Source organism: Lepus europaeus, chromosome 2 (assembly GCF_033115175.1).
Source record: "Lepus europaeus isolate LE1 chromosome 2, mLepTim1.pri, whole genome shotgun sequence".
Classification (NCBI taxonomy): Eukaryota; Metazoa; Chordata; class Mammalia; order Lagomorpha; family Leporidae; genus Lepus; species Lepus europaeus.
The window spans coordinates 86008085-86032304 of NC_084828.1; the positions used below are offsets into that span (position 1 = coordinate 86008085).

General features: G+C 41.4%; 1 protein-coding gene across 1 annotated transcript in view; it reads left to right on the forward strand.

Annotated features, from left to right (window-relative positions):
• The window catches only part of ATP13A4 (ATPase 13A4), a 172291-nt gene that overhangs the window by 79897 nt on the left and 68174 nt on the right, over window positions 1-24220 (forward strand). The window contains exons 14-19 of the mRNA XM_062181236.1: window positions 2349-2410; window positions 5905-6055; window positions 8043-8129; window positions 8323-8476; window positions 9630-9741; window positions 13888-14012. Coding sequence (XP_062037220.1) covers window positions 2349-2410; window positions 5905-6055; window positions 8043-8129; window positions 8323-8476; window positions 9630-9741; window positions 13888-14012 — 691 coding nt within the window. The remainder of the gene's footprint in view (window positions 1-2348; window positions 2411-5904; window positions 6056-8042; window positions 8130-8322; window positions 8477-9629; window positions 9742-13887; window positions 14013-24220) is intronic.

Sequence of the window (24220 nt, forward strand, 5' to 3'; positions counted from 1 at the left end):
TGATCATAAGGAAAGACATTCTATCTATATGATGATATCCTTGGAATTGGAAAAAGATACAGAGGTGGGAGAGACAATTGTGACATGCATTTGAATTAAAAATGACCAATAATTATGAGTTATCATTATTACTAGCTTTTACTGTATGTCAGACAGTAACTGTTATCTATACTATCTCATTTAATCTTCGTAACAACACTATGAGATTATGATAACGTTACAGGTCAGGGTACTGATGTTCTGTGGACTTAATTTGCCCTGGGTTATGCATCTGGTGTTTGAACCTAGTCTGAACTCTTTCTTAATCATTATACTGCATTGAGATAAATACGAACAAATACCTTTAACCAAACAAGTATTATATAGTGAACCAGGGTGTGGGTGTTTGTCCCAGCCATTGAGATACCTGCCTATTATGTGCAGATCCTAGGAGACAGGAGGTAATTGCTCAGGTAACTGAGCTCTTGCCATGTACGTGGGAGACTTGGGTTGAAATCTGCCTTCTTCTGGCATCAGTCCTGCTCTGTCACAGCTGTTGCAGGCATTTGGGGGAGTGAACCAGTGAGTGCGAATTCTCTCTCTTTGTCTCTCCCTCTCTTTCAAATAAACAAATACATACATTTTTAAAATAGCAAACCATTTCTTAAGAGTCTTTTCACACACTAAATTGATCTTCTGTGTATAAAGAGAATTGAAAATGAATCTTGATGCAAATGGAAGGGGAGAGGGAGCGGGAGAGGGGAGGGTTGCGGGTGGGAGGGAAGTTATGGGGGGGGGGGAAGCCATTGTAATCCATAAGCTGTACACTGGAAATTTATATTCATTAAATAAAAGTTAAAAAAAAAGAGTCTTTTCACACACATTGCCATTTAGGTAAAAAGTTCTACTCTGTTATGATGACCTACTTTTAACTTCGACTATGGAAACTAGGACGCACCCATTTTACACCTGTCACAAGCTGACCAGGGACTTTCCCATCCATTCAGTCTACCATTAGAACCTCAACACAATCCTTTGAAGTGTCTAAGGGAGTTAGTGTTTTCTTCTATTTGCCATGGAGGACAAGTTCAAAGAACTTAAGGGCCAGCTTGTCAGCCACTGGATGAATCCCTCAATCTTCCACTTAAAACTCTATACCCCTTTTTGCCGTTCCCCTCCTTGAGGAGCTGATCTTTTTTTTTTTTTTAACTTTTATTTAATGAATATAAATTTCCAGTGTACAGCTTATGGATTACAATGGCTTCCCCCTCCCATAACTTCCCTCCCACCCGCAACCCTCCCCTCTCCCGCTCCCTCTCCCCTTCCATTTGCATCAAGATTAATTTTCAATTCTCTTTATATACAGAAGATCAATTTAGTATAAAGATTTCAACAGTTTGCACCCACATAGACACACAAAGTGAAACATACTGTTTGAGTACTAGTTATAGCATTAAATCACAATGTACAGCACATTAAGGACAGAGATCCCACATGAGGAGCAAGCGCACAGTGGCTCCTGTTGTTGACCCAACAAATTGACACTCTAGTTTATGGCGCCAGTAACCACCCTAGGCTGTCGTCATGAGTTGCCAAGGCTATGGAAGCCTTCCAAGTTTGCCGACTCTGATCATATTTAGACAAGGTCATAAAAGACAGAGTGAGGATAGTAACCAATGATCCTAAGAGTGGCATTTACCAGGTTTGAACAATTATACAGCATTAAGTGGGGAAGAGGACCATCAGTACATACAGGTTGGGAGTAGAGCCATTGGTGGTAGAGTAGAGGTTATGATTACAAAGGAATGAGGCCCAAGTGCACTAGACAGGGCCTAGAACAAAGGACAGAGTCATTATTAGAGGAGCTAAGAAAGGTGCTAAGCTACAAGTAATTTTTCTGATTGAGAGGCAAATAGAACCTGATAGAAGGGGCTTGATAATAATCTGATGGGCTTTAGGCCTTGTAAATTCAGAGGCCCAGACCTATCTATCTCTTCACATGGGGTATATCCTAAGGGAGGTGTGAACCTCCTAGGGGAAGGCACTCTGTTGACTTTCATTACTTGGCTGGCCTGGGAGGAGAGCTGGCCAGGTAAAGGCAGGGGGCATCTCTAACAAGAAATTTACAGTTCTGCCTGCAATGTTGCTGTCCCTACTTGACCATCCCCTCAGCTGCAATGGTCACTTTGGAAGTTGGGCTGAGTGAAGGGCTTTTCAGCTTAGAGCCAATAAGATCTGTAGGAGCTGATCTTGATGATGTGTTGTGATGTACATCTTTCTATGCAGCCCAGCTTGTTCATCTTCATTATGGGGTCTCGCTGTAGGGCAGCCGGAGCTTCAGAGTCAAACCAGTGTTTGTTTCTGTTCAGACAGGCACCTTAACCAGGGATGGCTTGGATCTCTGGGGAGTCGTGCCCTGTGATAGGAATGGGTGAGTAGCTTGGACTAAATGCTTTATAGTTTCTCTTTTTCCAGCTGAAAACACTTAATGGATGCAGTTGGGCTTCAGCTCTGGTGAACAATGACTGCCAGAATACCTTCATTTAATTTCTCCTCTTAGATTCTTCCAAGTCTCACTAAAACATGCACATTTCCTCCCACAGGTCTGTGGTCCCAGGGCACTCACAAGCTTAGAGGATGAAGGGGAGGTTTTGGTAGAGCATGCAAATCCTCGCTGGAGTGTACTTTGCTCTCAGCTTATTTTTCAGAGGCCTGAAGTTGGCACAGTCTAAGTAATTAGGACAGTGCCAGGACCTTGCCCTCCAGGGAGCTGGCACCTTGCACAAACAGAAGCCTTGCAGTGACTTTGTAACCTGAATTTCAGGAAGAGGAACATCGGTGGAGCCAGAGCTACTGTACTCATTTTTCCTTGGTATTCTGGTTCTGGGAACTCCATTTTTCACTGCCAGAAACTCCCTTTTTTTCTAGCCAGAAAAGACTCTGTGTTGGCAGTTTGAGTTTAGGGAGGCAAAAGTTTGCCCTCCTGTCTTCTGGGGCCCCCTTGTGGCCATGTGTGAGTTTACTGCTCTGCCTGCTCTCTCCGGTGCCACCTCCAGAATGCTAGGAGCACAACAGGTGATGCCTTTGGCATTTATGCTTCTTAGGAAATGAAAATACTTCCCTCTCACCCTTACAACCTGAACCACAGAGGATTTTATACAGAACAGGTTCATTGTCATTCTTTTGCATTATGCAGATGACATAAAACTTGTCCACAAAATATTTTTAAATTACACACGGTTAAGACATTGTCATATTAAAATACTACTGATAGACAAGTCAGTTTCCTGGGTTGAGAAATAATCTTGATGTTTACAGAAGAAGGCTTTTATGGGAATAATGCTTTCCAAGTTCCTTTCAGTTTTCCTAGAGCATGGATTTGGAAAGCACCCGGTCCCCTCGTGTAAACTGTTATGCACAATGGTTTTTCTGCTGCAGCTTCTACAAAAAGTGCATGCATTTCTTCAAGTGTAAGAGCATCTTAAGAATAGTCTTTTTCTTGTTTACCTGTGTGTCCTCAATGCCATAGCACTGTACCAGGCACACATAAAACGTGAATGGTCAAGGTTTGTTCATTCCAAATGAACTGAACATGTCCTGTCTTTTGAATGCTTTATTTAGGGAATTGCCATCATAACATCCACTGAATTTTGTAAGCTTTCTATTTCTAAGAGTGGCCTGTTACATTTCTATAACAACAATTGATACGCTGTTTGGGTTACATTGTTCAATTAGGTCTGCCTCCCTTTCTGCTTCCTTCTTCCCCTCCCCTTCCTCCTTCCTTCAAAAAGGTCAAAGTTGACACAAGTGGCTAAGAATTGATCAATTTCATTAATAAAACGAGAGAAAATAGATTTAATTGTAGGTAAGAAGACAGTATCTGCCTTATTGGCCATTAAACATCTTAGTAAAGATGTGCTCTTCTCTGATCATTCTTACCTTTCTCAAAATGGCCTGACCAACGTCCCAGGTCCTTCCAAAAGCGTTACAGCTCCCCAGGCTTGATCCATCATAAATACCCAAATAAACTGCCAGGGGCAGGGATGCCAGAGAGCTCCATGTGTTTGTTGTGCTAAACTGGAGTCTGGATCAATATGTGAGACTCAGAATTATCTAGTTAGGATTCCAGACTGATGACAGGATGTGATTATCACCATAAAAATAAGATTCGTCTCCCTTACCCCTCAATTTGTGTTTTGCTTTTCAGTGTCAGGTTAAGCCTCTGTGTTAACTGCACTGCTGGTGATCTCTTTCTCTTTTAGATTTTCTCTCATATCACAGGACATGTTGCAAAGTGCTAAGAGGACTTGTTCTTTCCATGTATAATAATCACCCACAATAATTGGACAAGGTCAATAATTGGACAAGAGGTTTTAGAACTCTTAGTGTTGCAAAAGGAAGCTCGAATGCAAAACACATTTTGCAGGACAAAATGTGTCTGCAGTACGAGTTCACACTGAGATATGGATGCTTTCCAAGACAAAAGGCTAGAACCACTTAAGGTCGGAGTTAAAGAAATGCACTGTCCATGTGATTAGAAGCCTTATTCCGGTCTTGGAGACCGTATTAAAGGCAACTAATGACAAGTGCAAACTGGGAAGGTGAGAGGTCTGATACAGCTGTGTATTGGAGGAACAATGAGAGGGTGGTAGGATGAGAGGAGATATGGCCGAGCTGATCCACACATCTGAGAGAAGCTAGCGTGTGGAGGAGGAGAGCATGTAGATGCTGAAGACCACCAAGAGGCAGATTTTGCCTTGGTACAGAAGCAGCTTCTGGCATTCAGAGGTCTTCCAAACAGGATGGAGTGCTTTGTACACTCACCGCTCTGCTGCACTTGACCCCAGGACTCTAGAGGACACTCCTCTAGTGGGCCTGAGGCTGATCCCAGGGACCATACTCTGCACTAGCGAAGGAATCACACAGGTCATTGTTTTTGCTATTTTTATTTGTTCATATTTATTTGAAAGGTAGAGAGAGAGGGAGAGAGAGAAGAGAGAAGAGAGAGAGAGAGATACTCTCCAGTATCTCTCATCTATTTCCTCACTCCCCAAATGCCTACAACAGCTAGGACTGGGCCAGGCTAAAGTCAGAAGCCTGGAACTCAATCTGGGTCTCCCACAGAGGTGGCAGGGTTCCATATACTTGAACCGTCACCTGCTGTCTCCCAGAGTGCACATTAGCAGCAAGCTGGAATTGGAAGTGGAGCTAGGACTCAAACCTAAGCACTCCAAAATGAGATGTGTGCATCCCAGGTGGAATCTTAACTGGTGCACCATATGACATTCCATTTTCATTTCAGTGGGAAATGGTGAGGGTAGTGGTTACAATGTGCACCCTGGATGTCGGGGTAGAAGAGAGGGATGTAATGTCCTTTCTGAAAATGTTTTTGATGCTCACTTATTTCCCACTGTGGTATTGCAGTTTTTCAGAAACCACTCACTCACTCATCCATTTATTGAGTGTCTACTGGGGGCCAAACATCAAATATGTTAGGAGAGAGACGCAACCCTTCCCAGAAGGATGGATAGAGTGAAACTCTCATAGTAAATAACTAGTATGAGCTGGTCTGTTCTGCAGAGGAAGTTTCCTGGTAGTTGGGGTAGAACTGGAAGAGCACAGAACCAGGGGGGATACTTCTCAGTCCTGCCATGCCTCTGGAATTAGAACAGTTAGGGGAGGAATGAGGAAAAGTGGGGCAAGAGAGCTGGAAAGAACCTCAAGACCTTTCCTACCTTTCCTGCACTCAACGACTTTACCCCAGGATGAGGCTGCACGTAATGTGTGAGGAATGTGGGGATTGGAGAGTGGGTGTGTGTTGTAACAAAATAGCATGTAGGTAACGTTTTAAAAGAAAATCCCTTCAAGCAGTTCCATTTTGATGTGAGAGGCTAGGACTGAAGCTTTTCCCCCTTTCTCCTCTAGCTTCCAGGAAGTCCACAGCTTTGTCTCAGGCAAGGCTTTGCCGTGGGGCCCACTGTGTGCGGCCATGGCCAGCTGCCACTCTCTCATCCTCCTTGATGGGACCATCCAGGGAGACCCCCTGGACCTCAAAATGTTTGAAGCCACCACCTGGGTAAGCCTCCGCTCTGCAGAGAACATCAGAGACTTCTTCAATGCCGAAGCAATGCAAGCTTTATCATGGTTATTTAATATTTGCAAAATGCACGGTGTCCAACAAGGAGCATACAGCAGAGAAGGGAAAACTAGTTTAAGCCTGGTTTCTTTGTCTGTTCAATGCAGCTGATAAAAGTAGCTAACATACATTGTAGGATTATTGTGAGGACTTAAATGAGATAAAACGGGCCGGCGCGGCAGCTCACTAGGCTAATCCTCCTCCTGCGGTGCCTGCACCCCGGGTTCTAGTCCCGGTTGGGGCGCCGGATTCTGTCCTGGTTGCTCCTCTTCTAGTCCAGCTCTCTGCTGTGGCCCGGGAATGCAGTGGAGGATGGCCCAAGTGCTTGGGCCCTACACCCACATGGGAGACCAGGAGGGGGCACCTGGCTCCTGGCTTTGGATCAGCGCGGTGCACTAGCCACAACGCGCCAGCCATAGCGGCCACTTGGAGGGTGAACCAACGGAAAAAGGAAGACCTTTCTCTCTGTCTCTCTCTCTCACTGTCTAACTCTGCCTGTCAAAAAAAAAATGAGATAAAACATTAAAAAATTAAAATCCTTGGTACAGTGTCTGAATTCACTAGCTTGAATGAATCTTTCTAAAAGGTTTTCCTAAATCTAAACATCACATTATACCCCATAAATATATGTAATTTTTATTTATCAATGAAAAATACATAAATGGAAAGAGCACATTTTCTAGAACTAGAGCATTAGGAAACACCACTGTCTGTCATGCTCAGGGTAGCTCACAGGCTCACCATGCCTAGGAGTTTCAGTCCTGTTAATTCAGTATTGGTTTCATTTCTAAGACAGGAAGCAATGAAAGGAAATCCATTACAGAGCTTTGGCTGAGACTCTGCACTGGTTTAGGGGAAATGCTGGCACTTGGGGATCTGACTCTCCTGGCTCTAGTTCTGGCTCTGCTCTAACTGCTCCACCCGTGTTCTCTCCTGTGTTGGGGCCTTGGCCCTCTTGACCATAAAATGGCAGGATTGAACTAGACCAGCTGTGTTCAAAAGAAACAAAAAAGCACAAAATGCTGGAATCTTTTTTGAAAAGAAAACCTTATTCATAAGCACCCTTTAAAAACTGAGTAGTTGGAGTTGATCCTTTGGAAATAGAAGGTAGAGATTAGGGAACACGCATCCTCAACTGCTTAGTTACTGACTCACGCTTCTCCTTGCATCTGCACACAGCTCTGGGTCCCAGTGCCAAGAGCACTGCTGGGAGACTATAATTATGGTTCTTCCTACTCTACCCAAGCGTGATTCTGTAGCAGGCTGATGTAACTTGGCCAATCCCCCATCCTTTCTGGATCACTGTTTCCCGATCTTTAAATAGGGAGTACAATTTCTTCTATGAGACTTTTTTTTTTTCTAGCCACTCGATGAGATGCTTATAAAGCAATTGGACATATTTGGTTCAATGATTCTTTTAACTCTATTCTGTGTTCATTACTATAGCAATTACTGAACATTAACCATGTCTACTACAGTCCCTGTCCTGCACTGTCCCACCCTGAGGACCATCAATCCAAATTAGACAGACTGGGAATAGCAGTTTCAATAGTGAATTCCAGGGAAAGAAAGATGTAAGGTTTTTGCTTCACACAAAGAAATCCGGCAACCTGTGCTCACCATTTTCAAGTTAGAGTCTTCAGAGAATGAGCCTTTATACTCGTACAGCACATCCTAACAGAGAAAGCAGGACAAATTGCATGAATAAATCAGAAGTGTCTGCCCTCCAAGTTCCATAGACTTTCCGATGCATTATATGTTTCTGTGCTGGAACAAGTCTGATTTGCCTCCATCCAGCTGAGGGAGGAGATGTGGAGAATACACAGAGCTGGTATGAGGATTTTTTTCAGTGGGAGGATTTGAGCACAGTGTCTGAGGACAAACAATAAATAAATATCTATGATGAAATATTCCATTTACGAAATAGGAAATGGCTATTTCTGGGGAGGATTTCCACATCAACGGAGTACCCGCACATGCCATGGTGGTTAAGCCCTGCAAAACAGCCAGCCAGGTAAGCCTTACTTGCCAATCCCACCCACTGAACCCAGACACAGAGGGGAACTCCCTTTTGACCCATGGTGTGGAAAGGTCAGAGATGTCTTCGAATTCCAGAGGTAAAAACTAGTAGCCGTTTCCCCCTTATTTGCTAACGTAATTAGAAGCAATGTCAATCTGCCTCTCTCCACTCCTCTTTCTTGACCCAGGTCCCAGTGGCAGGAATTGCAATCCTGCATCAATTCCCGTTCTCATCAGCACTGCAGAGGATGACAGTGATCGTCCAGGAAATGGGAGGTGACCGGCTGGCATTCATGAAGGGAGCACCAGAGAGGGTGGCCAGCTTTTGTCGTCCTGAGACAGGTTAGTAAACAAATGGGCATTCAGATAAATCAAATATGCATCCCCACTCTGTGTCCCTGCAGCACTTGTTATATGAATCCAATTACTTGATGGCCATGACAAATTGGGTGACTCATTGGTATTCCAAACTCAGTACCAGAATCAAACCTACTTTTCCTACTTTCTGGATTTTCTAATTTTCCATATTGGTGAATGGTGCTACCATGCCCCCACTCATACAGTTCAGGAGTTCCATCTGAGCCATCTCTCTCCCTCAGTGCCTTTATCTTGTCACTTGCCAATCATGGTCCCATCACTGTATCAGCTCAGGCTCTTACCGTCCCTGACTACTTCAATAGCTGGTGAATTGAGCCCTACCTTGCATCTCTCTGAGTCACTCTCCATACTATGACCAGATAGGTTTTTTCCAACACAGCTGTGTTGTCACATTTTTTGCCTTGTTCCTTCTGTTGCTTCCCGTGTAATCTCACACTACTTTGGGATCGTATATAAGGCTTTCGTAATCTGCACCATCAGACTTTCCAGATGTGCCTGAGCCCTCCTCTCCTCCTCTCCTTCTGTCCTGTACTTCCTTAAGCTGAGCTAACTACACAAGGTTTCTTGTTACATGCCACCACACTTGAGAACATGACATTCCCACCATCAAAAAAAAAGCATTTCCTTCACCTACCCGCTTCCTCCAAGTCCCAAGTGTGCACACCAAGTACTTTGATAACTTACTGCAATTGCATGCATCATAGCAGTGATCTTATTTGATTTTATTGGTAGCACACTGGCTGTTACTCAGTTAGACATAAACCCTCAGAGTATAGCTCACAGTTTGATCTCTGCGTAGCCCGTGCCTGGCAGATAGTAGATCCTTAATAAATGTTTGCTGAATAAACTGGAGAATAGAAGAATTCTACATGTTCCCCATCCTGCTTCCCCCTCACCCCCCCCCCCCCAAATACTCCCTTTATTCCTCTTCAGCTTCACCAGATCCCAAGGGTGTCAACCCTACAATGTAGATATGTTTACAATTCTCATGGACTCGTTAGTGTACCTTTTGAGAAGTATGTGTTCGTGGGCAAGAGATGGATGTTTACAAAGAATCCCTCTGCCGATACCAGCTAAATAAATATTTCCTACTAATCCTGTGTTATTTTCTGAACAGTACCAACTAGTTTTGTTAGTGAACTTCAGATTTACACGACACAGGGTTTCCGAGTCATAGCACTGGCCTACAAGAAGCTGGAAACTGACCATCACACAACTGCCTTGACAAGGTGAGTGGACACAGAAGGGTAGCTTGCTCAGCCTGTGTCCACAATATGTCTCTGAACGTTGGTAATGGGGGTAGAGCCCTTCCTCTGTCTAAACTGCAAGGCTGCTATGAATGCTGACTGGGGGAATTTCTGAGGAACAGGTGTATAGAATGTAAAATATGGTGTGGTTTCACATCTTTGTGAAAATGGACATATGACTACAACTACTGTTTCAGAGTTTCAAATTGTGGTCTTGCCTTTATTATTAGGATTAATAGATTATAGTAGGTGAATTGGCTGGAAAGTAAAAATCCTAATATTTTCTTGGGAAATGTTTTTCAGGATTTTTTGGATTGTGTTTAATTTATTTTTATTTACTTATTTTTAAAAAATTTTAATTAGTCTTTAACACATTCAGTGTGCTTCGTAGATACAGTTCTAAGAACATAATGACATTCCCTTTCTCCTTCCCCCTCACTCCCTCTCATCCTCCTTTCTTTTCTGGGAAAATTTTTGATAATAAATATACAGCTTAATGCAACACATAGCTGTAGCTTGGACTTACATAACCTAGGTAAACATTTGCAGAAAAAAGTGAAGAGTGCTTTTGCGGGACCACGCTAGAGGAAGTTTGTAGACATACAGATTACAATAGAAACGCTCCACAGTTAAAAGGAAGGATCGTGTTTATGAGTTCAGCTTCATTTGCTGTGGTTCTTTTTAAAACTTTCCATCGTTTTTAGGCTATCAAGTTTATTTCACTTTCAATACAATCTCCAATATTCAGTGTCAGTCACTCCTGCTTACACTGCTGTGGAGATAGCCAAGGCCTGTTTTGTTATATAGGATTTTAAATTTGGAAAGTCCAGTATATTTGTTTGCAACCTTGTCAGACTCCACATTCTCTCTTTTTTGAAGGTTTTTATTTAGTGAATACAAATTTCATATGTACAGCTTTTAGGGATATAGTGTTCCATACTCTTGTTATAACTGTATTTCCTACTCCTTTGATATAGTAAACTAAAATTCTTATGTAATAATATCTGCACATATTACTTATAAAACATAATTGCAGTGCCATCCTATATAGTAAGAATTAATCCAAAAATTGTTATCACTAAAAATAAAAAAAACCCAAGTCATCTCTTGGTGTTTGTGGGGGACTGGCTCTAGAAGACCCTGCAGATACCTAAATGTAAGGCTGCTCGAGTTCCTTGTGCCCTGGACAAAGGTAACAGATTTCTAACCTTTAACAATCTGATAGGGACTAAACACAAATTCACTACTGAGACTCAATCTTGGGTTATCAATTTGCATCTCCTATTAGTGTGACATATCCCCGTAGCTAAGTTAGTTTTCTTATCCTTTGTTCATCCTTGGTTAGGACAAAACATTCTTTGTGTGTGTGTGTGTGTGTGTGTGGTTACAGAGTGTGTCCAATGCTGTTATCACAATCTCTTTGAAGGTTATTGGCTCAGTTTATATACAGTTCGGCCTTTAAAAGCCATGTGGAGTGTCACCATGGGGGTGATAAAGCTCCCTTTGTATTATGTCCATCATTTTATCATTCTTAGAGGCTTCAGGAGGGGGCATGCTGTCTGTGAGTAGCCAGAAAAGATAGTATGCTACTCCAAGTTGCAGAACCTGAGACTCTGCAGGGGCTTACTCCTTTTTGTGTGTGTCTTGGAAAGAAGAACCACAGAAGGTTAAAAGTAGAGGCCTTGGAGATCCAGGAATGCATTAAGCTGACCCGACAGGGATGGGATTTGCTCATGGTCACACAGAAAGGCAGGGGTAGGACTGAAATTAGGACTTCAGTTTCCTGATTATTTTATAGTGAACCCCACAAAGGCCCTATGCCAGAGGAACTAGAGATTCTGGTGCCGGCAAAGGCCATAGCTGTGTCAGATGTTTGGTCTTGCAGTTGTTTTCTCGGCCTATCAGGCACCTGTGATTGGTTCATATATATCATCTTTTTTAATTTAAATATTTCATTTATTTATTTGAGAGGTAGGGTTACAGAAAGAAAGGGAGAGTCAGAGAGAGAGGTCTTCCATCCATTTGTTCACTTCCTAGATGGCCACAACAGCCAGAGCTGGGCTGATCCAAGGTCAGGAGCCAGGAGCTTCTTCCAGGTCTCCCATGTGGGTGCAGAGGCCCAAGGACTTGGGCCATCTTCTACTGCTTTCCCAGGCCACAGCAGAGAGATGGATTGGAAGTGGAACAGCCAGGACATGAACCAGTGTCCATATGGGGTGCCAGCACTGCAGGCAGAGTCTTAGCCCACTGTGCCACCATGCCAGCTGCCGTATATATCATCTTTAAAAATACATCTTTTAAAAAAATTCATTCCTGAATGCCAGAGCTACTTGAAAGATTAGAAGACCTCAATCAGGCTTCCGCTAGGTTATCCTTCAAAGATCAGAACAAATATCCCTTCCTCCAGGAAGACTTCTCCAAACACTCCATCCAGAAATGATTGTACCATCCTGTCCTACTCTGTGGGACTCTGCTTTCTACACCTGCCATGGTTCTGTTCCCAGCCTTCCATACAACCATGATAGTCCTGTCTAAACTTTTCCTCCTCGTTGAAGGTGAGATTTCTAAGGTCAGAGTCTACTGTCATCTTCGCACTTGGTCTCTCCCCCTTTCCTCAGTCCTGTTATTTGTGTATATTTGGCATTTGGAAAATGCCCATGGGCCTGAGACGCTTACTGTGTGGTTCCTCAATGAGAACCCTCAAAGAGGAAATGCATTGTCCTAGATTACCTGGCAAGAAACAGTCTCAACAGTGCCCAAGCATTTCAAACAGGCATGTATTTGCTGAACGCTTTCCTTGTGCCGTGGATGTGGTCGAACACAGCATTGAACACAGGCAGACATTCCTTCGAGGAGTTGAGACAGAGATCTGAAAGCCGAGAATGATAATACGTTAACAAAATATAACCTAAACTGCACTAAAAGTACACATGCTGAGAAAGCAATGATTTGTATCTGGGGAAGCCTCTTTTTGGGGAGATAGTATTTGAGTTGGGCCTCAAGATACAATATAGTTTCAATGGCAGAACATGGAGAATGCATAACCTTCTCCATGAAACAAGGAAGAATGTCTCATAGCAGCATGTTTTAGAATATGTCTATGGTAAGTAGTTCAACTTGGCTGCAGGTCAGGGTGGGTGATAACACAGTGATAACTGAAGCTGCAAAGATAGTTTGGAATGAGATCATACAGAGACTTAAACACCAGACTCAAAGAACAGGAAATGCCATCCTTGTACCTACTCCGAGGTAAGTAGTACAAATGATCTACTTTCTTCTGCTCCTTGGGTGTTGGCAGTTTCCTGGAAGCACCACCAACTCTGTTCCATGACCCTGACTGTGGGACCCAGCATAGAGAACATAGGGCAATCAAGGCAAGGAGGCTTCAGTGGGTGCTGTTTCTACCTGTACTGCAACCAGAATTAGGCAGTGCTGGTGTCTTCAGTCTGCTCCCAAGATAAGTGATTTGTATAAGCATCTTTGAATCTCCAACCCCAGATGTACTCTCCTGCACTTGATCCTGCAGAGTTCTGACATGATTAGAATTAGATTAGAGCCTCAGAGGCCTCACTCACTTGCAAAAACATCCACACTTGGTGCCAAAGAGCAAAGCTACTGGTGAGGGACAGAAGGAGGGAGGAACTTAGCTTCAATGGAGGGGTTTCCTTGAAGAGATTATGACCTCATACCTCCTAGATCTAAATAGTAGCAATTATGGCCTTGACCTTGGGAGAGAGTGGCATTTTATTTCCTTTCTCTTGTGCCTCACTTTTTTTGCACCCTGTTTTGTATCAGAACTAGAAGTCCTCTTTGTGAGTAACACATAAGATCATGGACATAAATATAGTCTCTACACATGGAAAAGCCCTTTGCAGTCATTTAGCTCATTCTCTACAAAGGTTGAAGCAAAGCTATTGCTTAAGAAATACTGCCTTCCCGTTGCTTCAGTCAGAGTACATGTCTGAACATCCTCTTCTTTCTGGATCATTCCTGACATGCTCAGTGCCTAAGGAATGGTGCTTCAGTGAGTGAGAGGCACCTCTCTGCCAGAGTCTTTGTTGTTTTGCATCACTTCCTGCAAGAAAGCTCTAATGTGCTGTCCCCGTCCAATCACCCGTGTGTGTCCAGGGAGAAGGTAGAATTCGACCTCATATTCCTGGGATTACTGATCTTGGAGAATCGGTTGAAGGAAGAGACAAAACCTGTCTTGGAAGAACTCATCTCAGCCCGGATAAGGACTGTAATGATCACAGGTACTGAAAATGGTGTACAATGAAAACAATGAGAATTTCATGTGGGATACATGGGGGTCCACTCACTTGACAAAGGTTGTTGGCTAACAATGGTGGGCCAGCTCTCATTCTCAGTGCTGGACAGAAATAGCAGAGTGACAGAAAAATAGCTGGACAGAAAATGGCAGAGTCACCAAGCTTCTGAAAACCAGACACCAATCAAATGGCAACAAATGTTTTGAAGTACACAAAAAGAGAGTTGTGGGACAGTGTGGCTGACTATCTACTATGGAGGATGTAGTTAAGAGAGGCATCTCCGAGAAGTGACACTGGAGATAAGACCTGGATGGCAAGAAGATGTACCGGTGCCATGGCTTAACAGGCTAATCCTCTGCCTTGCGGCGCCGGCACACCAGGTTCTAGTCCTGGTTGGGGCGCTGGATTCTATTCCAGTTGCCCCTCTTCCAGGCCAGCTCTCTGCTATGGCCCAGGAAGGCAGTGGAGGATGGCCCAAGAGCTTGGGCCCTGCACTCCATGGGAGACCAGGAGAAGCAGCTGGCTCCTGGCTTCAGATCAGTGCGATGAGCCGGCCACAGCGGCCATTTGAGGGTGAACCAATGGCAAAAAGGAAGACCTTTCTCTCTGTCTCTCTCTCTCACTATCCACTCTGCCTGTCCAAAAAAAAAAAAAAAAAAAAAAAAAAAAAAAAAAAAAGATATGAGCCATACCCAGATGATGCTTTTTATTGTCAAACATGAGAGGAACAAGAATCTTTAGTCAATGTACTCTATAAACTACACTGAAGTCTCCTCAGTAAGAAAGCTTATACTTCTGGAGATTATACAAATGCTGTCCTCTCTACCCCTAACTCCAAACTCCATCACAGAAACAAAGGAGCAATGAGAAAGGATCACAAGAGAAATGTGTGAAATATTTTAATGAACACTTTTCAACTGATGCTATAATTTTCTAATTGTGAAAGAGACTAGAGATGAATGAATGATTTTCCTAGTGAATTAATATTTGTTGAGGATGTGTTGGCTTCCTTTTCCCTACTCTCATACTCAGATTTTTTAAAACTCTACTACTTGTGTCACTAAAACACAACGTTTTCCTGTCAAAGCACATCTCCTCATCCCTGCTTCTCCCAAACTCCATTCCACACTGGGGACTGTGAAATACTTTCACTCCCTGTTCTGTAAAGATCCATCCTCAACTCCAGCCAACCAGGAGACCTTTGGATTACTTTTGCTTTCTTCCTTTCTAGCTCTCAGTTCAATCTTAAGGTATTGCTGGGTTAGTTTTACTACTCTTTAGAATTTTTCTTATACCCTGACTCTTTTATTTCAAAAATTATTATTTAGCACATGTGTGACACATATTCATAATCTGTAACCTTTTAGATCTATGCACAAAGAGTTCATCACTCTCCACCCTCCCTCTTCCTTACCTCTTTCTGCCATTTTGAAAAGTCTGCTCTGTTTCTTTCCTGGCTTGTCTCTAATTTTCTTTTCCTCAATGCTTTCTTCTTAATGATCTGCATGTGGGTGCTATTCTTTTGCCTTCTGACTTTTGGTATTGCACATAACAAACCCAGTGCACATTCACTGTGGGTAACTTGCCCTTGTCTGCACATAATCTTTGTCTTTGAAGCTCAGGATCATGACCATGGCATGCATGTCTACATGTTTGTCTTTGTTTTCATTAATTCAGTCAGAGTGCTTTTTTTCTGGACAGGCAAAGTGGACAGTGAGAGAGAGAGAGACATAGAGAAAGGTCTTCCTTTTCCGTTGGTTCACCCCTCAATGGCTGCTGCGGCCAGCGTGCTGTGGTCGGCACACTGCACTGATCTGACGCCAGGAGCCAGGTGCTTCTGGTCTCCCATGCGGGTGCAGGGCCAAGGACTTGGACCATCCTCCACTGCCCTCCCGGGCCACAGCAGAGAGCTGGAGAGGAAGAGGAGCGACTGGGACAGAACACGGCGCCCCGACCGGGACTAGAACCCGGTGTGCCAGCACCACTAGTGGAAGATTAGCCTATTGAGCCAAGGCACCGGCCAGAGTGCTTTTGATCTTTCTTCCTCTCAGGAAAATTTTCTTTATTGCTCATTTAATTACTGCCTTTGTTCTTTGTCTTTCCTTTTTTACTTTTGGAATTTCTATTATTGACATGACAGGTATCCTGGATCCTTCCTTTCAGTCTGTGATATTTTTCCTTGTGATAGTCATGTATTTTTTTTCTAATTTTTATTTAAGGTATACAAATTTCATGCATTTCATATGTGCAAATTTAGGAACATAGTGATTCTTCTTACCATTCCCTTCCTCCCACCCCCTCTTCCATCTTTCTTCCTCCTCTCTCTCCTAATCCTACTATTAATTTTTACAAAGATCATTTCAGTTTCCATTATACTGATAAGATTCACTCTAAAGTAAATGAAGAGTTCAACAAATAGTATGAGGAAAAAAAAAAAAACCACTGTTCTTCAACAGTATAGCAAGGCTGTAAACAATCATTGCATCTCAAAATATCAATTTTGCTTCTATATTTTGCATTTCAAAATATCAATTTTGCTTCTAAATTTTAGATACTTTTGTTACCTACTACAGATCAGGGAAATCATATGGTATTTGTCTCTTTGGGACTGGTGTATTTCAGTAAGAATAATGATTGCTAGTTGCATCCATTTTGTTGTAAAACATAGGATTTCATATTTTTACTGCTGAATAATATTCCATAGTGTATATATGCCATCATTTCTTTATCTAGTCATCAGCTGATGGACATCTGGGTTGATTTCATATCTTAGCTATTATGAATTGAGCTGCAATGAACATGGGGATATAGATAATTCTTTCATAGTCTTATTTCTTTTCCCTTAGGTAAATTCCCAGGAGTGGGATTTCTGGGTCATATGGGAGCTCTATTCTCAACATTCTGAGTTATCTCCATACTGTCTTCTACAATGACTGCTCCAGTTTACATTTCCATCAACAGTGGACTAGGGTACCTTTTCTCCCACTTCCTCGCCTGCATTTATTGTCTGTTGATTTCTGTATGAAAGCCATTCTAACTGGTGTGAAATGAAACCTCATTGTGGTTTTGATTTGCATTTCCCTGATGGCTAGTGATCCTGAGCATTTTTTCATGTGTCTGTGGCCATTTGGATTTCCTTTTTTGAAAAATGTCTGTTTAAGTCCTTTGCCCATTTCTTAACTGGACTGTTTGTTTTGTTGTTGAGTTTCTTAATCTATTTATATATTCTGGTTATTAATCCTTTATCAGTTGAATAGTTTGTAAATAATTTCTCCCATTCTGTTGGTTGCCTCTTCACTTTCCTGAGTGCTTCATTTGCATTACAGAAGGTTCTCAATTTTGTCTTTGATTGCTTGTTCCTCTGGAGTCTTTCCATAGAAGTCTTTGCCTATGCCAGTGTCTTGCAGGGTTTCCCCAGTGTTCTCTAACAATTTAATTGTATCAAGTCATAGATGTAGGTCTTTAACCCATTTTGAGTGAATTTTTGTGTAAGGTATAAGGTAGGAGTATTGCTTCATGCATCTGCACATGGAAATCCAGTTTTCCTGCATAATTTGTTGAAGAGACCATCCTTGCTTCTGGGATTGATTTTACCTCTTTTGTCAAATATAAATTGATTGTAGATTCATGGATTTATTTTTGGCTTTTCTATTCTGTCCCATTCATCTATTCATCTGTTTTTATACCAGTACCAGGCTGTTTTGACCATAACTGCCTAGTACTATTTCTTGAAATCTGGTATTGTGATGACTCCTTCTTTGTTTTTGTTGTATAAAATTGCTTTAACTATTTGGGCTCTCCTGTGTTTCCACATGAATTTCAACGTCATTTTTTCCACACCTGAGAAGAATGTCCTTGGTATTATGATTGGTAATGCATTGGATATGTAATTTGTTTTTGGTAGTATGGGCATTTTGATGATATTCATTGTTTCAATCCATGAACATGGAAGATTTTTCCAATTTTTGTGTCTTCTTCTATTTCTTTCTTTAATATTTTGTAGTTCTCATCATAGAGATCTTTGACATTCTTGGTTAAATTTATTCCCAGATGTTTGATTTTTTATAGCTATTGTGAATGGGATTGATCTTAGAAGTTCTTTCTCAACTATCTATGTATATAAAGGCTGTTGATTTTTCTTTTTTTTATTAAACTTTTATTTAATGAATATAAATTTCCAAAGTACAACTTATGGGTTACAATGGCTTCCCTCTCCCAAAACTTCCCTCCCACCCACAACCCTCCCCTTTCCTGCTCCCTCTCCCCTTCCAATCACATCATGATTCATTTTCAATTCTCTTTATATACAAAAGATCAGTTTAGTATAAATTAGGTAACGATTTCAACAGTTTGCCCCCATATAGCAACACAAAGTGAAAAAAAAATACTGTTGGAATACTAGTTATAGCATTAAATAAGAGTGTACAGCACATTAAAGGCAGAGATCCTACATAATATTTTTTTAAAAATTAATTAATTTTCTATGCCATTTCCAATTTAACACCAGGTTTTTTTTTTTCATTTCCAATTATCTTTATATACAGAAGATCAACTCAGTATATAATTAGTAAAGATCTCATCAGTTTGTACCCACGCAGAAACACAAAGTGTAAAAATACTGTTTCAGTACTAGTTATAGCATCACTGCACATTAGACAACACATTAAGGACAGATCCCACATGGGATGTAAGTACACAGTGACTCCTGTTGCTGACTTAACAATTTGACACTCCTGTTCATGGCGTCAGTAATCTCCCTAGGCTCTAGTCATGAGTTGCCAGGGCTATGGAAGCCTTTTGAGTTTGCTGACTTCGAACTTATTCCGATAGGGTCACAGTCAAAGTGGAAGTTCTCTCCTCCCTTCAGAGAAAGGTACCTCCTTCTTTGATGGCCCCGTTCTTTCCACTGGGATCTCACTAACAGAGATCTTTCATTTAGGTCTTCTTCTTTTTTTCTTTTCCATGGTATCTTGGCTTTCCATGCCTACAATACTCTCATGGGCTCTTCAGCCAGGTCTGAATGCCTTAAGGGCTGATTCTGAGGCCAGAGTGTTGTTTAGGACATCTGCCATCCTATGAGTCTGCTGTGTATCCCACTTCCCATGCTGGATCTTTCTCTCCCTTTTTGATTCTATCAGTTAGTATTAGCAGACACTTGTCTTGTTTGTGTGATCCCTTTGTTTCTTAGACCTATCCAGGCCATCGAATGTGAACTGAAATTGATCACTTGGACTAGTGAGATGGCATTGGTACATGCCACCTTGATGGGATTGTATTGGAATCCCCTGGCACATTTCTAACTCCATCATTTGGGGCAAGACTGATTGTGCATGTCCCAAATTGTGCATCTCCTCCCTCTCTTTTTCCACTCTGAAATTTAACAGGGATCACTTTTCAGTTAAAATTTAAACACCTAAGAATAATTGTGTGTTAATTACTGAGTTCAACCACTAGTACTAGAACAACAACAACAACAACAACAAATACTAAAAAGGATAAAGTATTACATTGTACATCTAGAGTGAGGACAAAAGCTGATCAGGTCATTGTTTCTTATAGTGTCCATTTCACTTCAACAGGTTTCCCCTTTGGTGCTCAGTTGTCGCCGATCAGGGAAAACAAATGATATTTGTCTCTTTGGGACTGGCTTAATTCACTCAGCATGATGCTTTCCATATCCTTCCATCTTGTTGCAAATGACTGGGTTTCATTGTTCCTTACTGCTGTATAGTATTCTATGGAGTACATGTCCCATAATTTCTTTATCCAGTCTACTGTTGATGGGCATTTGGGTTGGTTCCAGGTCTTAGCTATTGTGAATTGAGCTGCAATAAACATTAATGTGCAGATGGCTTTTTTATTAGCCAAATTAATTTCCTTTGGGTAAATTCCAAGGAGTGGGATGGCTGGGTTATATGGTAGGGTTATGTTCAGGTTTCTGAGGAATCTCCAGACTGACTTCCATAGTGGCTTAACCAGTTTGCATTCCCACCAACAGTGGGTTAGTGTCCCTTTTTCCCCACATCCTCTCCAGCAACTATTGTTGGTAGATTTCTGGATGTGAGCCATTCTCACAGGGGTGAGGTGAAACCTCACTGTGGTTTTGATTTGCATTTCTCTGATTGCTAGTGATCTTGAACATTTTTTCATGTGTCTGTTGGCCATTTGGATTTCCTCTTTTGAAAAATGTCTATTGAGTTCCTTGGCCCATCTCTTCAGTGGGTTGTTTGTTCTGTTGTTGTGGATTTTCTTGATTTCTTTGTAGATTCTGGTTATCAACCCTTTATCTGTAGTATAGTTTGCAAATATTTTTTCCCATTCTGTTGGTTGCTCCTTCACTCTCCTGACTGTTTCTTTTGAAGTACAGAAACTTCTCAATTTGATGCAATCCCAAATGTTAATTTTGGTTTTGACTGCCTGTGCTCCTGGGGTCTTTTCTAAGAAGTCTTTGCCTGTACCTATATCTTGCAGGGTTTCTCCAATGCTCTCTAATAATTTGATGGTTTCGGGTTGTAGATTTAAGTCTTTAATCCACGTTGAGTGAATTTTTGTGTAAGGTGAAAGGTATGGGTCTTGCTTCAAGCTTCTGCACATGCAAATCCAATTTTCCCAGCACCATTTATTGAATAGACTGTCCTTATTCCAGGGATTAGTTTTGGATCTTTGATCAAATATAAGTTGGCTGTAGATGTTTGGATTGATTTCTGGTGTTTCTATTCTGTTCCATTGGTCTATCCATCTGTTTCTGTACCAGTACCATGCTGTTTTGATAACAACTGCCCTGTAGTATGCCCTGAAATCTGGTATTGTGATGCCTCCGGCTTTGTTTTTGTTGTACAAGATTGCTTTGGCTATTCGAGGTCTTCTGTGTCTCCATATGAATTTCAGCATTATTTTTTCCAGATCTGAGAAGAATGTCTTCGGTATCTTGATTGGTATTGCATTGAATGTATAAATTGCTTTTGGGAGAATAGACATTTTGATGATATTGATTCTTCCAATCCATGAGCATGGAAGATTTCTCCATTTTTTGGTATCCTCTTCTATTTCTTTCTGTAAGGTTTTGTAGTTTTCATCGTAGAGATCTTTAACGTCTTTGGTTAAGTTTATTCCAAGGTATTTGATTGTTTTTGTAGCTATTGTGAATGGGATTGATCTTAGAAGTTCTTCCTCAGCCGTGGCATTGCCTGTGTATACAAAGGCTGTTGATTTTTGTGGATTGATTTTATATCCTGCTACTTTGCCAAACTCTTTGATGAGTTCCAGTAGTCTCTTAGTAGAGTTCTTTGGGTCCCCTAAATAAAGAATCATATCATCTGCAAAGAGGGATAGTTTGAGTTCTTCCTTCCCGATTTGTATTCCTTTAATTTCTTTTTCTTGCCTAATAGCTCTGGCCAAAACTTCCAGAACTATATTGAATAGCAGTGGTGAGAGAGGGTATCCCTGTCTGGTACCAGATTTCAGTGGAAATGCTTCCAACTTTTCCCCATTCAATAGGATGTTGGCCGTGGGTTTTTCATATATTGCTTTGATTGTATTGAGGAATGTTCCTTCCATACCCAGTTTGCTTAGAGTTTTCATCATGAAAGGGTGTTGTATTTTATCAAATGCTTTCTCTGCGTCTATTGAGAGAATCATATGGTTTTTCTTCTGCAGCCTGTTAATGTAGTGTATTACGTTGATTGTTTTGCGGACCTTGAACCATCCTTGCATACCAGGGATAAATCCCACTTGGTCTGGGTGGATGATCTTTCTGATGTGTTGTTGCATTCTATTGGCCAGAATTTTATTGAGGATTTTTTCATCTATGTTCATCAGGGATATTGGTCTGTAATTCTCTTTCAATGCTGCATCTTTTTCCGGCTTAGGAATTAAGGTGATGCTGGCTTCATAGAAAGAATTTGGGAGGATTCCCTCTTTTTCGATTGTTCTGAATAGTTTGAGAAGAATTGGAGTTAGTTCTTCTCTAAATGTCTGGTAGAACTCAGCAGTGAATCCATCTGGTCCTGGGCTTTTCTTTGTTGGGAGGGCCTTTATTACTGTTTCAATTTCTGTGTCAGTTATGGGTCTGTTTAGGTTTTCTATGTCTTCCTGGCTCAATTTAGGTAGGTTGTATGTGTCCAAGAATCTGTCCATTTCTGATAGATTTCCCTGTTTGCTGGCATACAAGTCCTTGTAGTAATCTCTGATGATTCTTTTTATTTCTGTGGTGTCTGTTGTTATGTTTCCTTTTTCATCTCTGATCCTATTGATTTGGGTCTTTTCTCTTCTTTTTTTAGTTAGTTGGGCCAATGGGGTGTCAATTTTGTTTATTTTTTCAAAAAACCAGCTCCTCGTTTGGCTGATTTTTTGTAATGTTTTTTTTGGATTCAATCCTGTTGATTTCTTCTTTGATTTTAATTATTTCCCTTCTTCTACTGGGTTTGGGTTTGGTTTGCTGCAGATTTTCTAGATCCTTGAGATGACTTGAAAGCTCATCTATTTGGTGCCTCTCCAATTTCTTGATGTAGGCACCTATTGATATAAATTTTCCTCTTAACACTGCTTTTGTTGTATCCCATAGGTTTTGGTATGTTGTGCTTTTATCCTCATTTACTTCCAGAAAATTTTTGATTTCTCTTTTAATTTCTTCTATGACCCATTGTTCATTCAGGAGCATGTTGTTCAATCTCCATGTGTTTGCACGTGCTCTGGGGATTCCCGAGTTGCTAATTTCCAATTTCATTCCTTTGTGGTCTGAGAAGCTGCATGGTATGATTCTAATTCTTTTGAATTTGCTGAGACTTGCTTTATGGCCTAGTATGTGGTCAATCCTAGAGAAGGTTCCATATACTGCTGAGAAGAATGTAAAGTCCTTAGATGTAGGATGAAATGTTCTGTAGATATCTGTTAGATCCATTTGGGCTATAGTGTCATTTAAATCTGCTGTCCCCTTGTTGATCTTCTGTCCTGTTGATCTGTCTATCTCTGAGAGTGGAGTATTGAAGTCCCCCAGTACTATTGTATTGGGGTCTAAGTCTCCCTTTAAGTCCTTTAACAAGTCTTTTAAATAAGCTGGTGCCCTGTGATTAGGTGCATATACATTGATAATTGTTATATCTTCCTGTTGAATGGATCCCTTAATCATTAAATAGTGCCCCTCTTTGTCTCTCCTGACAGTTTTTGTGGTAAAGTTTATGTTGTCCGATATTAAGATGGCTACGCCCGCTCTTTTTTCATTTCTGTTGGCATGGTATATCTTTTTCCAGCCTTTCACTTTCAGTCTGTATGGATCATTGTTGGAAAGATGAGTTTCTTGTAAGCAGCAAAAAGATGGGTTTTGTTCCTTAACCCAATCAGCCAATCGGTGTCTTTTAACTGGACAGTTCAAGCCATTAACATTCAATGTGACTATTGTGAAGGAGTAACTTTGCCCTGCCATTTGCCAAAGATATTTTCTAATATCTGGTTTGAGATTCTTGTGGTCTTTTGCTGTGAGGTTTCCTTCCTTTACCTTCTTTCATATTGGTTACCGTGTTTCTGTGTTTCTGTATGTAAGACATCTTTAAGCATCTTTTGCAGGGCTGGACGAGTGGCGACAAATTCTTTCAATTTCTGTTTGCTGTGAAAGGTCTTTATTTCACCTTCATTCACAAATGAGAGCTTTGCAGGATCTAATATTCTGGGCTGGCAGTTTTTCTCTCTTAGTACCTGGGCTATATCTCGCCATTCACTCCTGGCTTGTAGGGTTTCTGATGAGAAATCAGCTGTAAGTCTAATTGGAGATCCTCTGAGAGTAATCTGGCGTTTCTCTCTTGCACATTTTAGGATCTTTTCTTTGTGTTTCACTGTGGTGAGTTTGATTACGACGTGTCGTGGTGAGGATCTCTTTTGGCCATGTTTATTAGGGGTTCTATGAGCTTCCTGTACTAAGATGTCTCTGTCCTTCTCCAAAACTGGGAAATTTTCTGCTAGTATCTCACTAAAAAGGCCTTCTAATCCTTTCTCCCTTTCCATGCCTTCAGGAACTCCTAGAACCCGAATGTTGGGTTTTTTAATAGTATCCTGTTGATTCCTGACAGTATTTTTTAGATTTCTGATTTCTTCTTCTTTTCTTTGATTTGACTGTTTCCTTTCCTGTTCTCTGTCTTCTAATTCCGATATTCTCTCTTCTGCTTCACCCATTCTGTTTTTAAGGCTCTCTAATGTGTTTG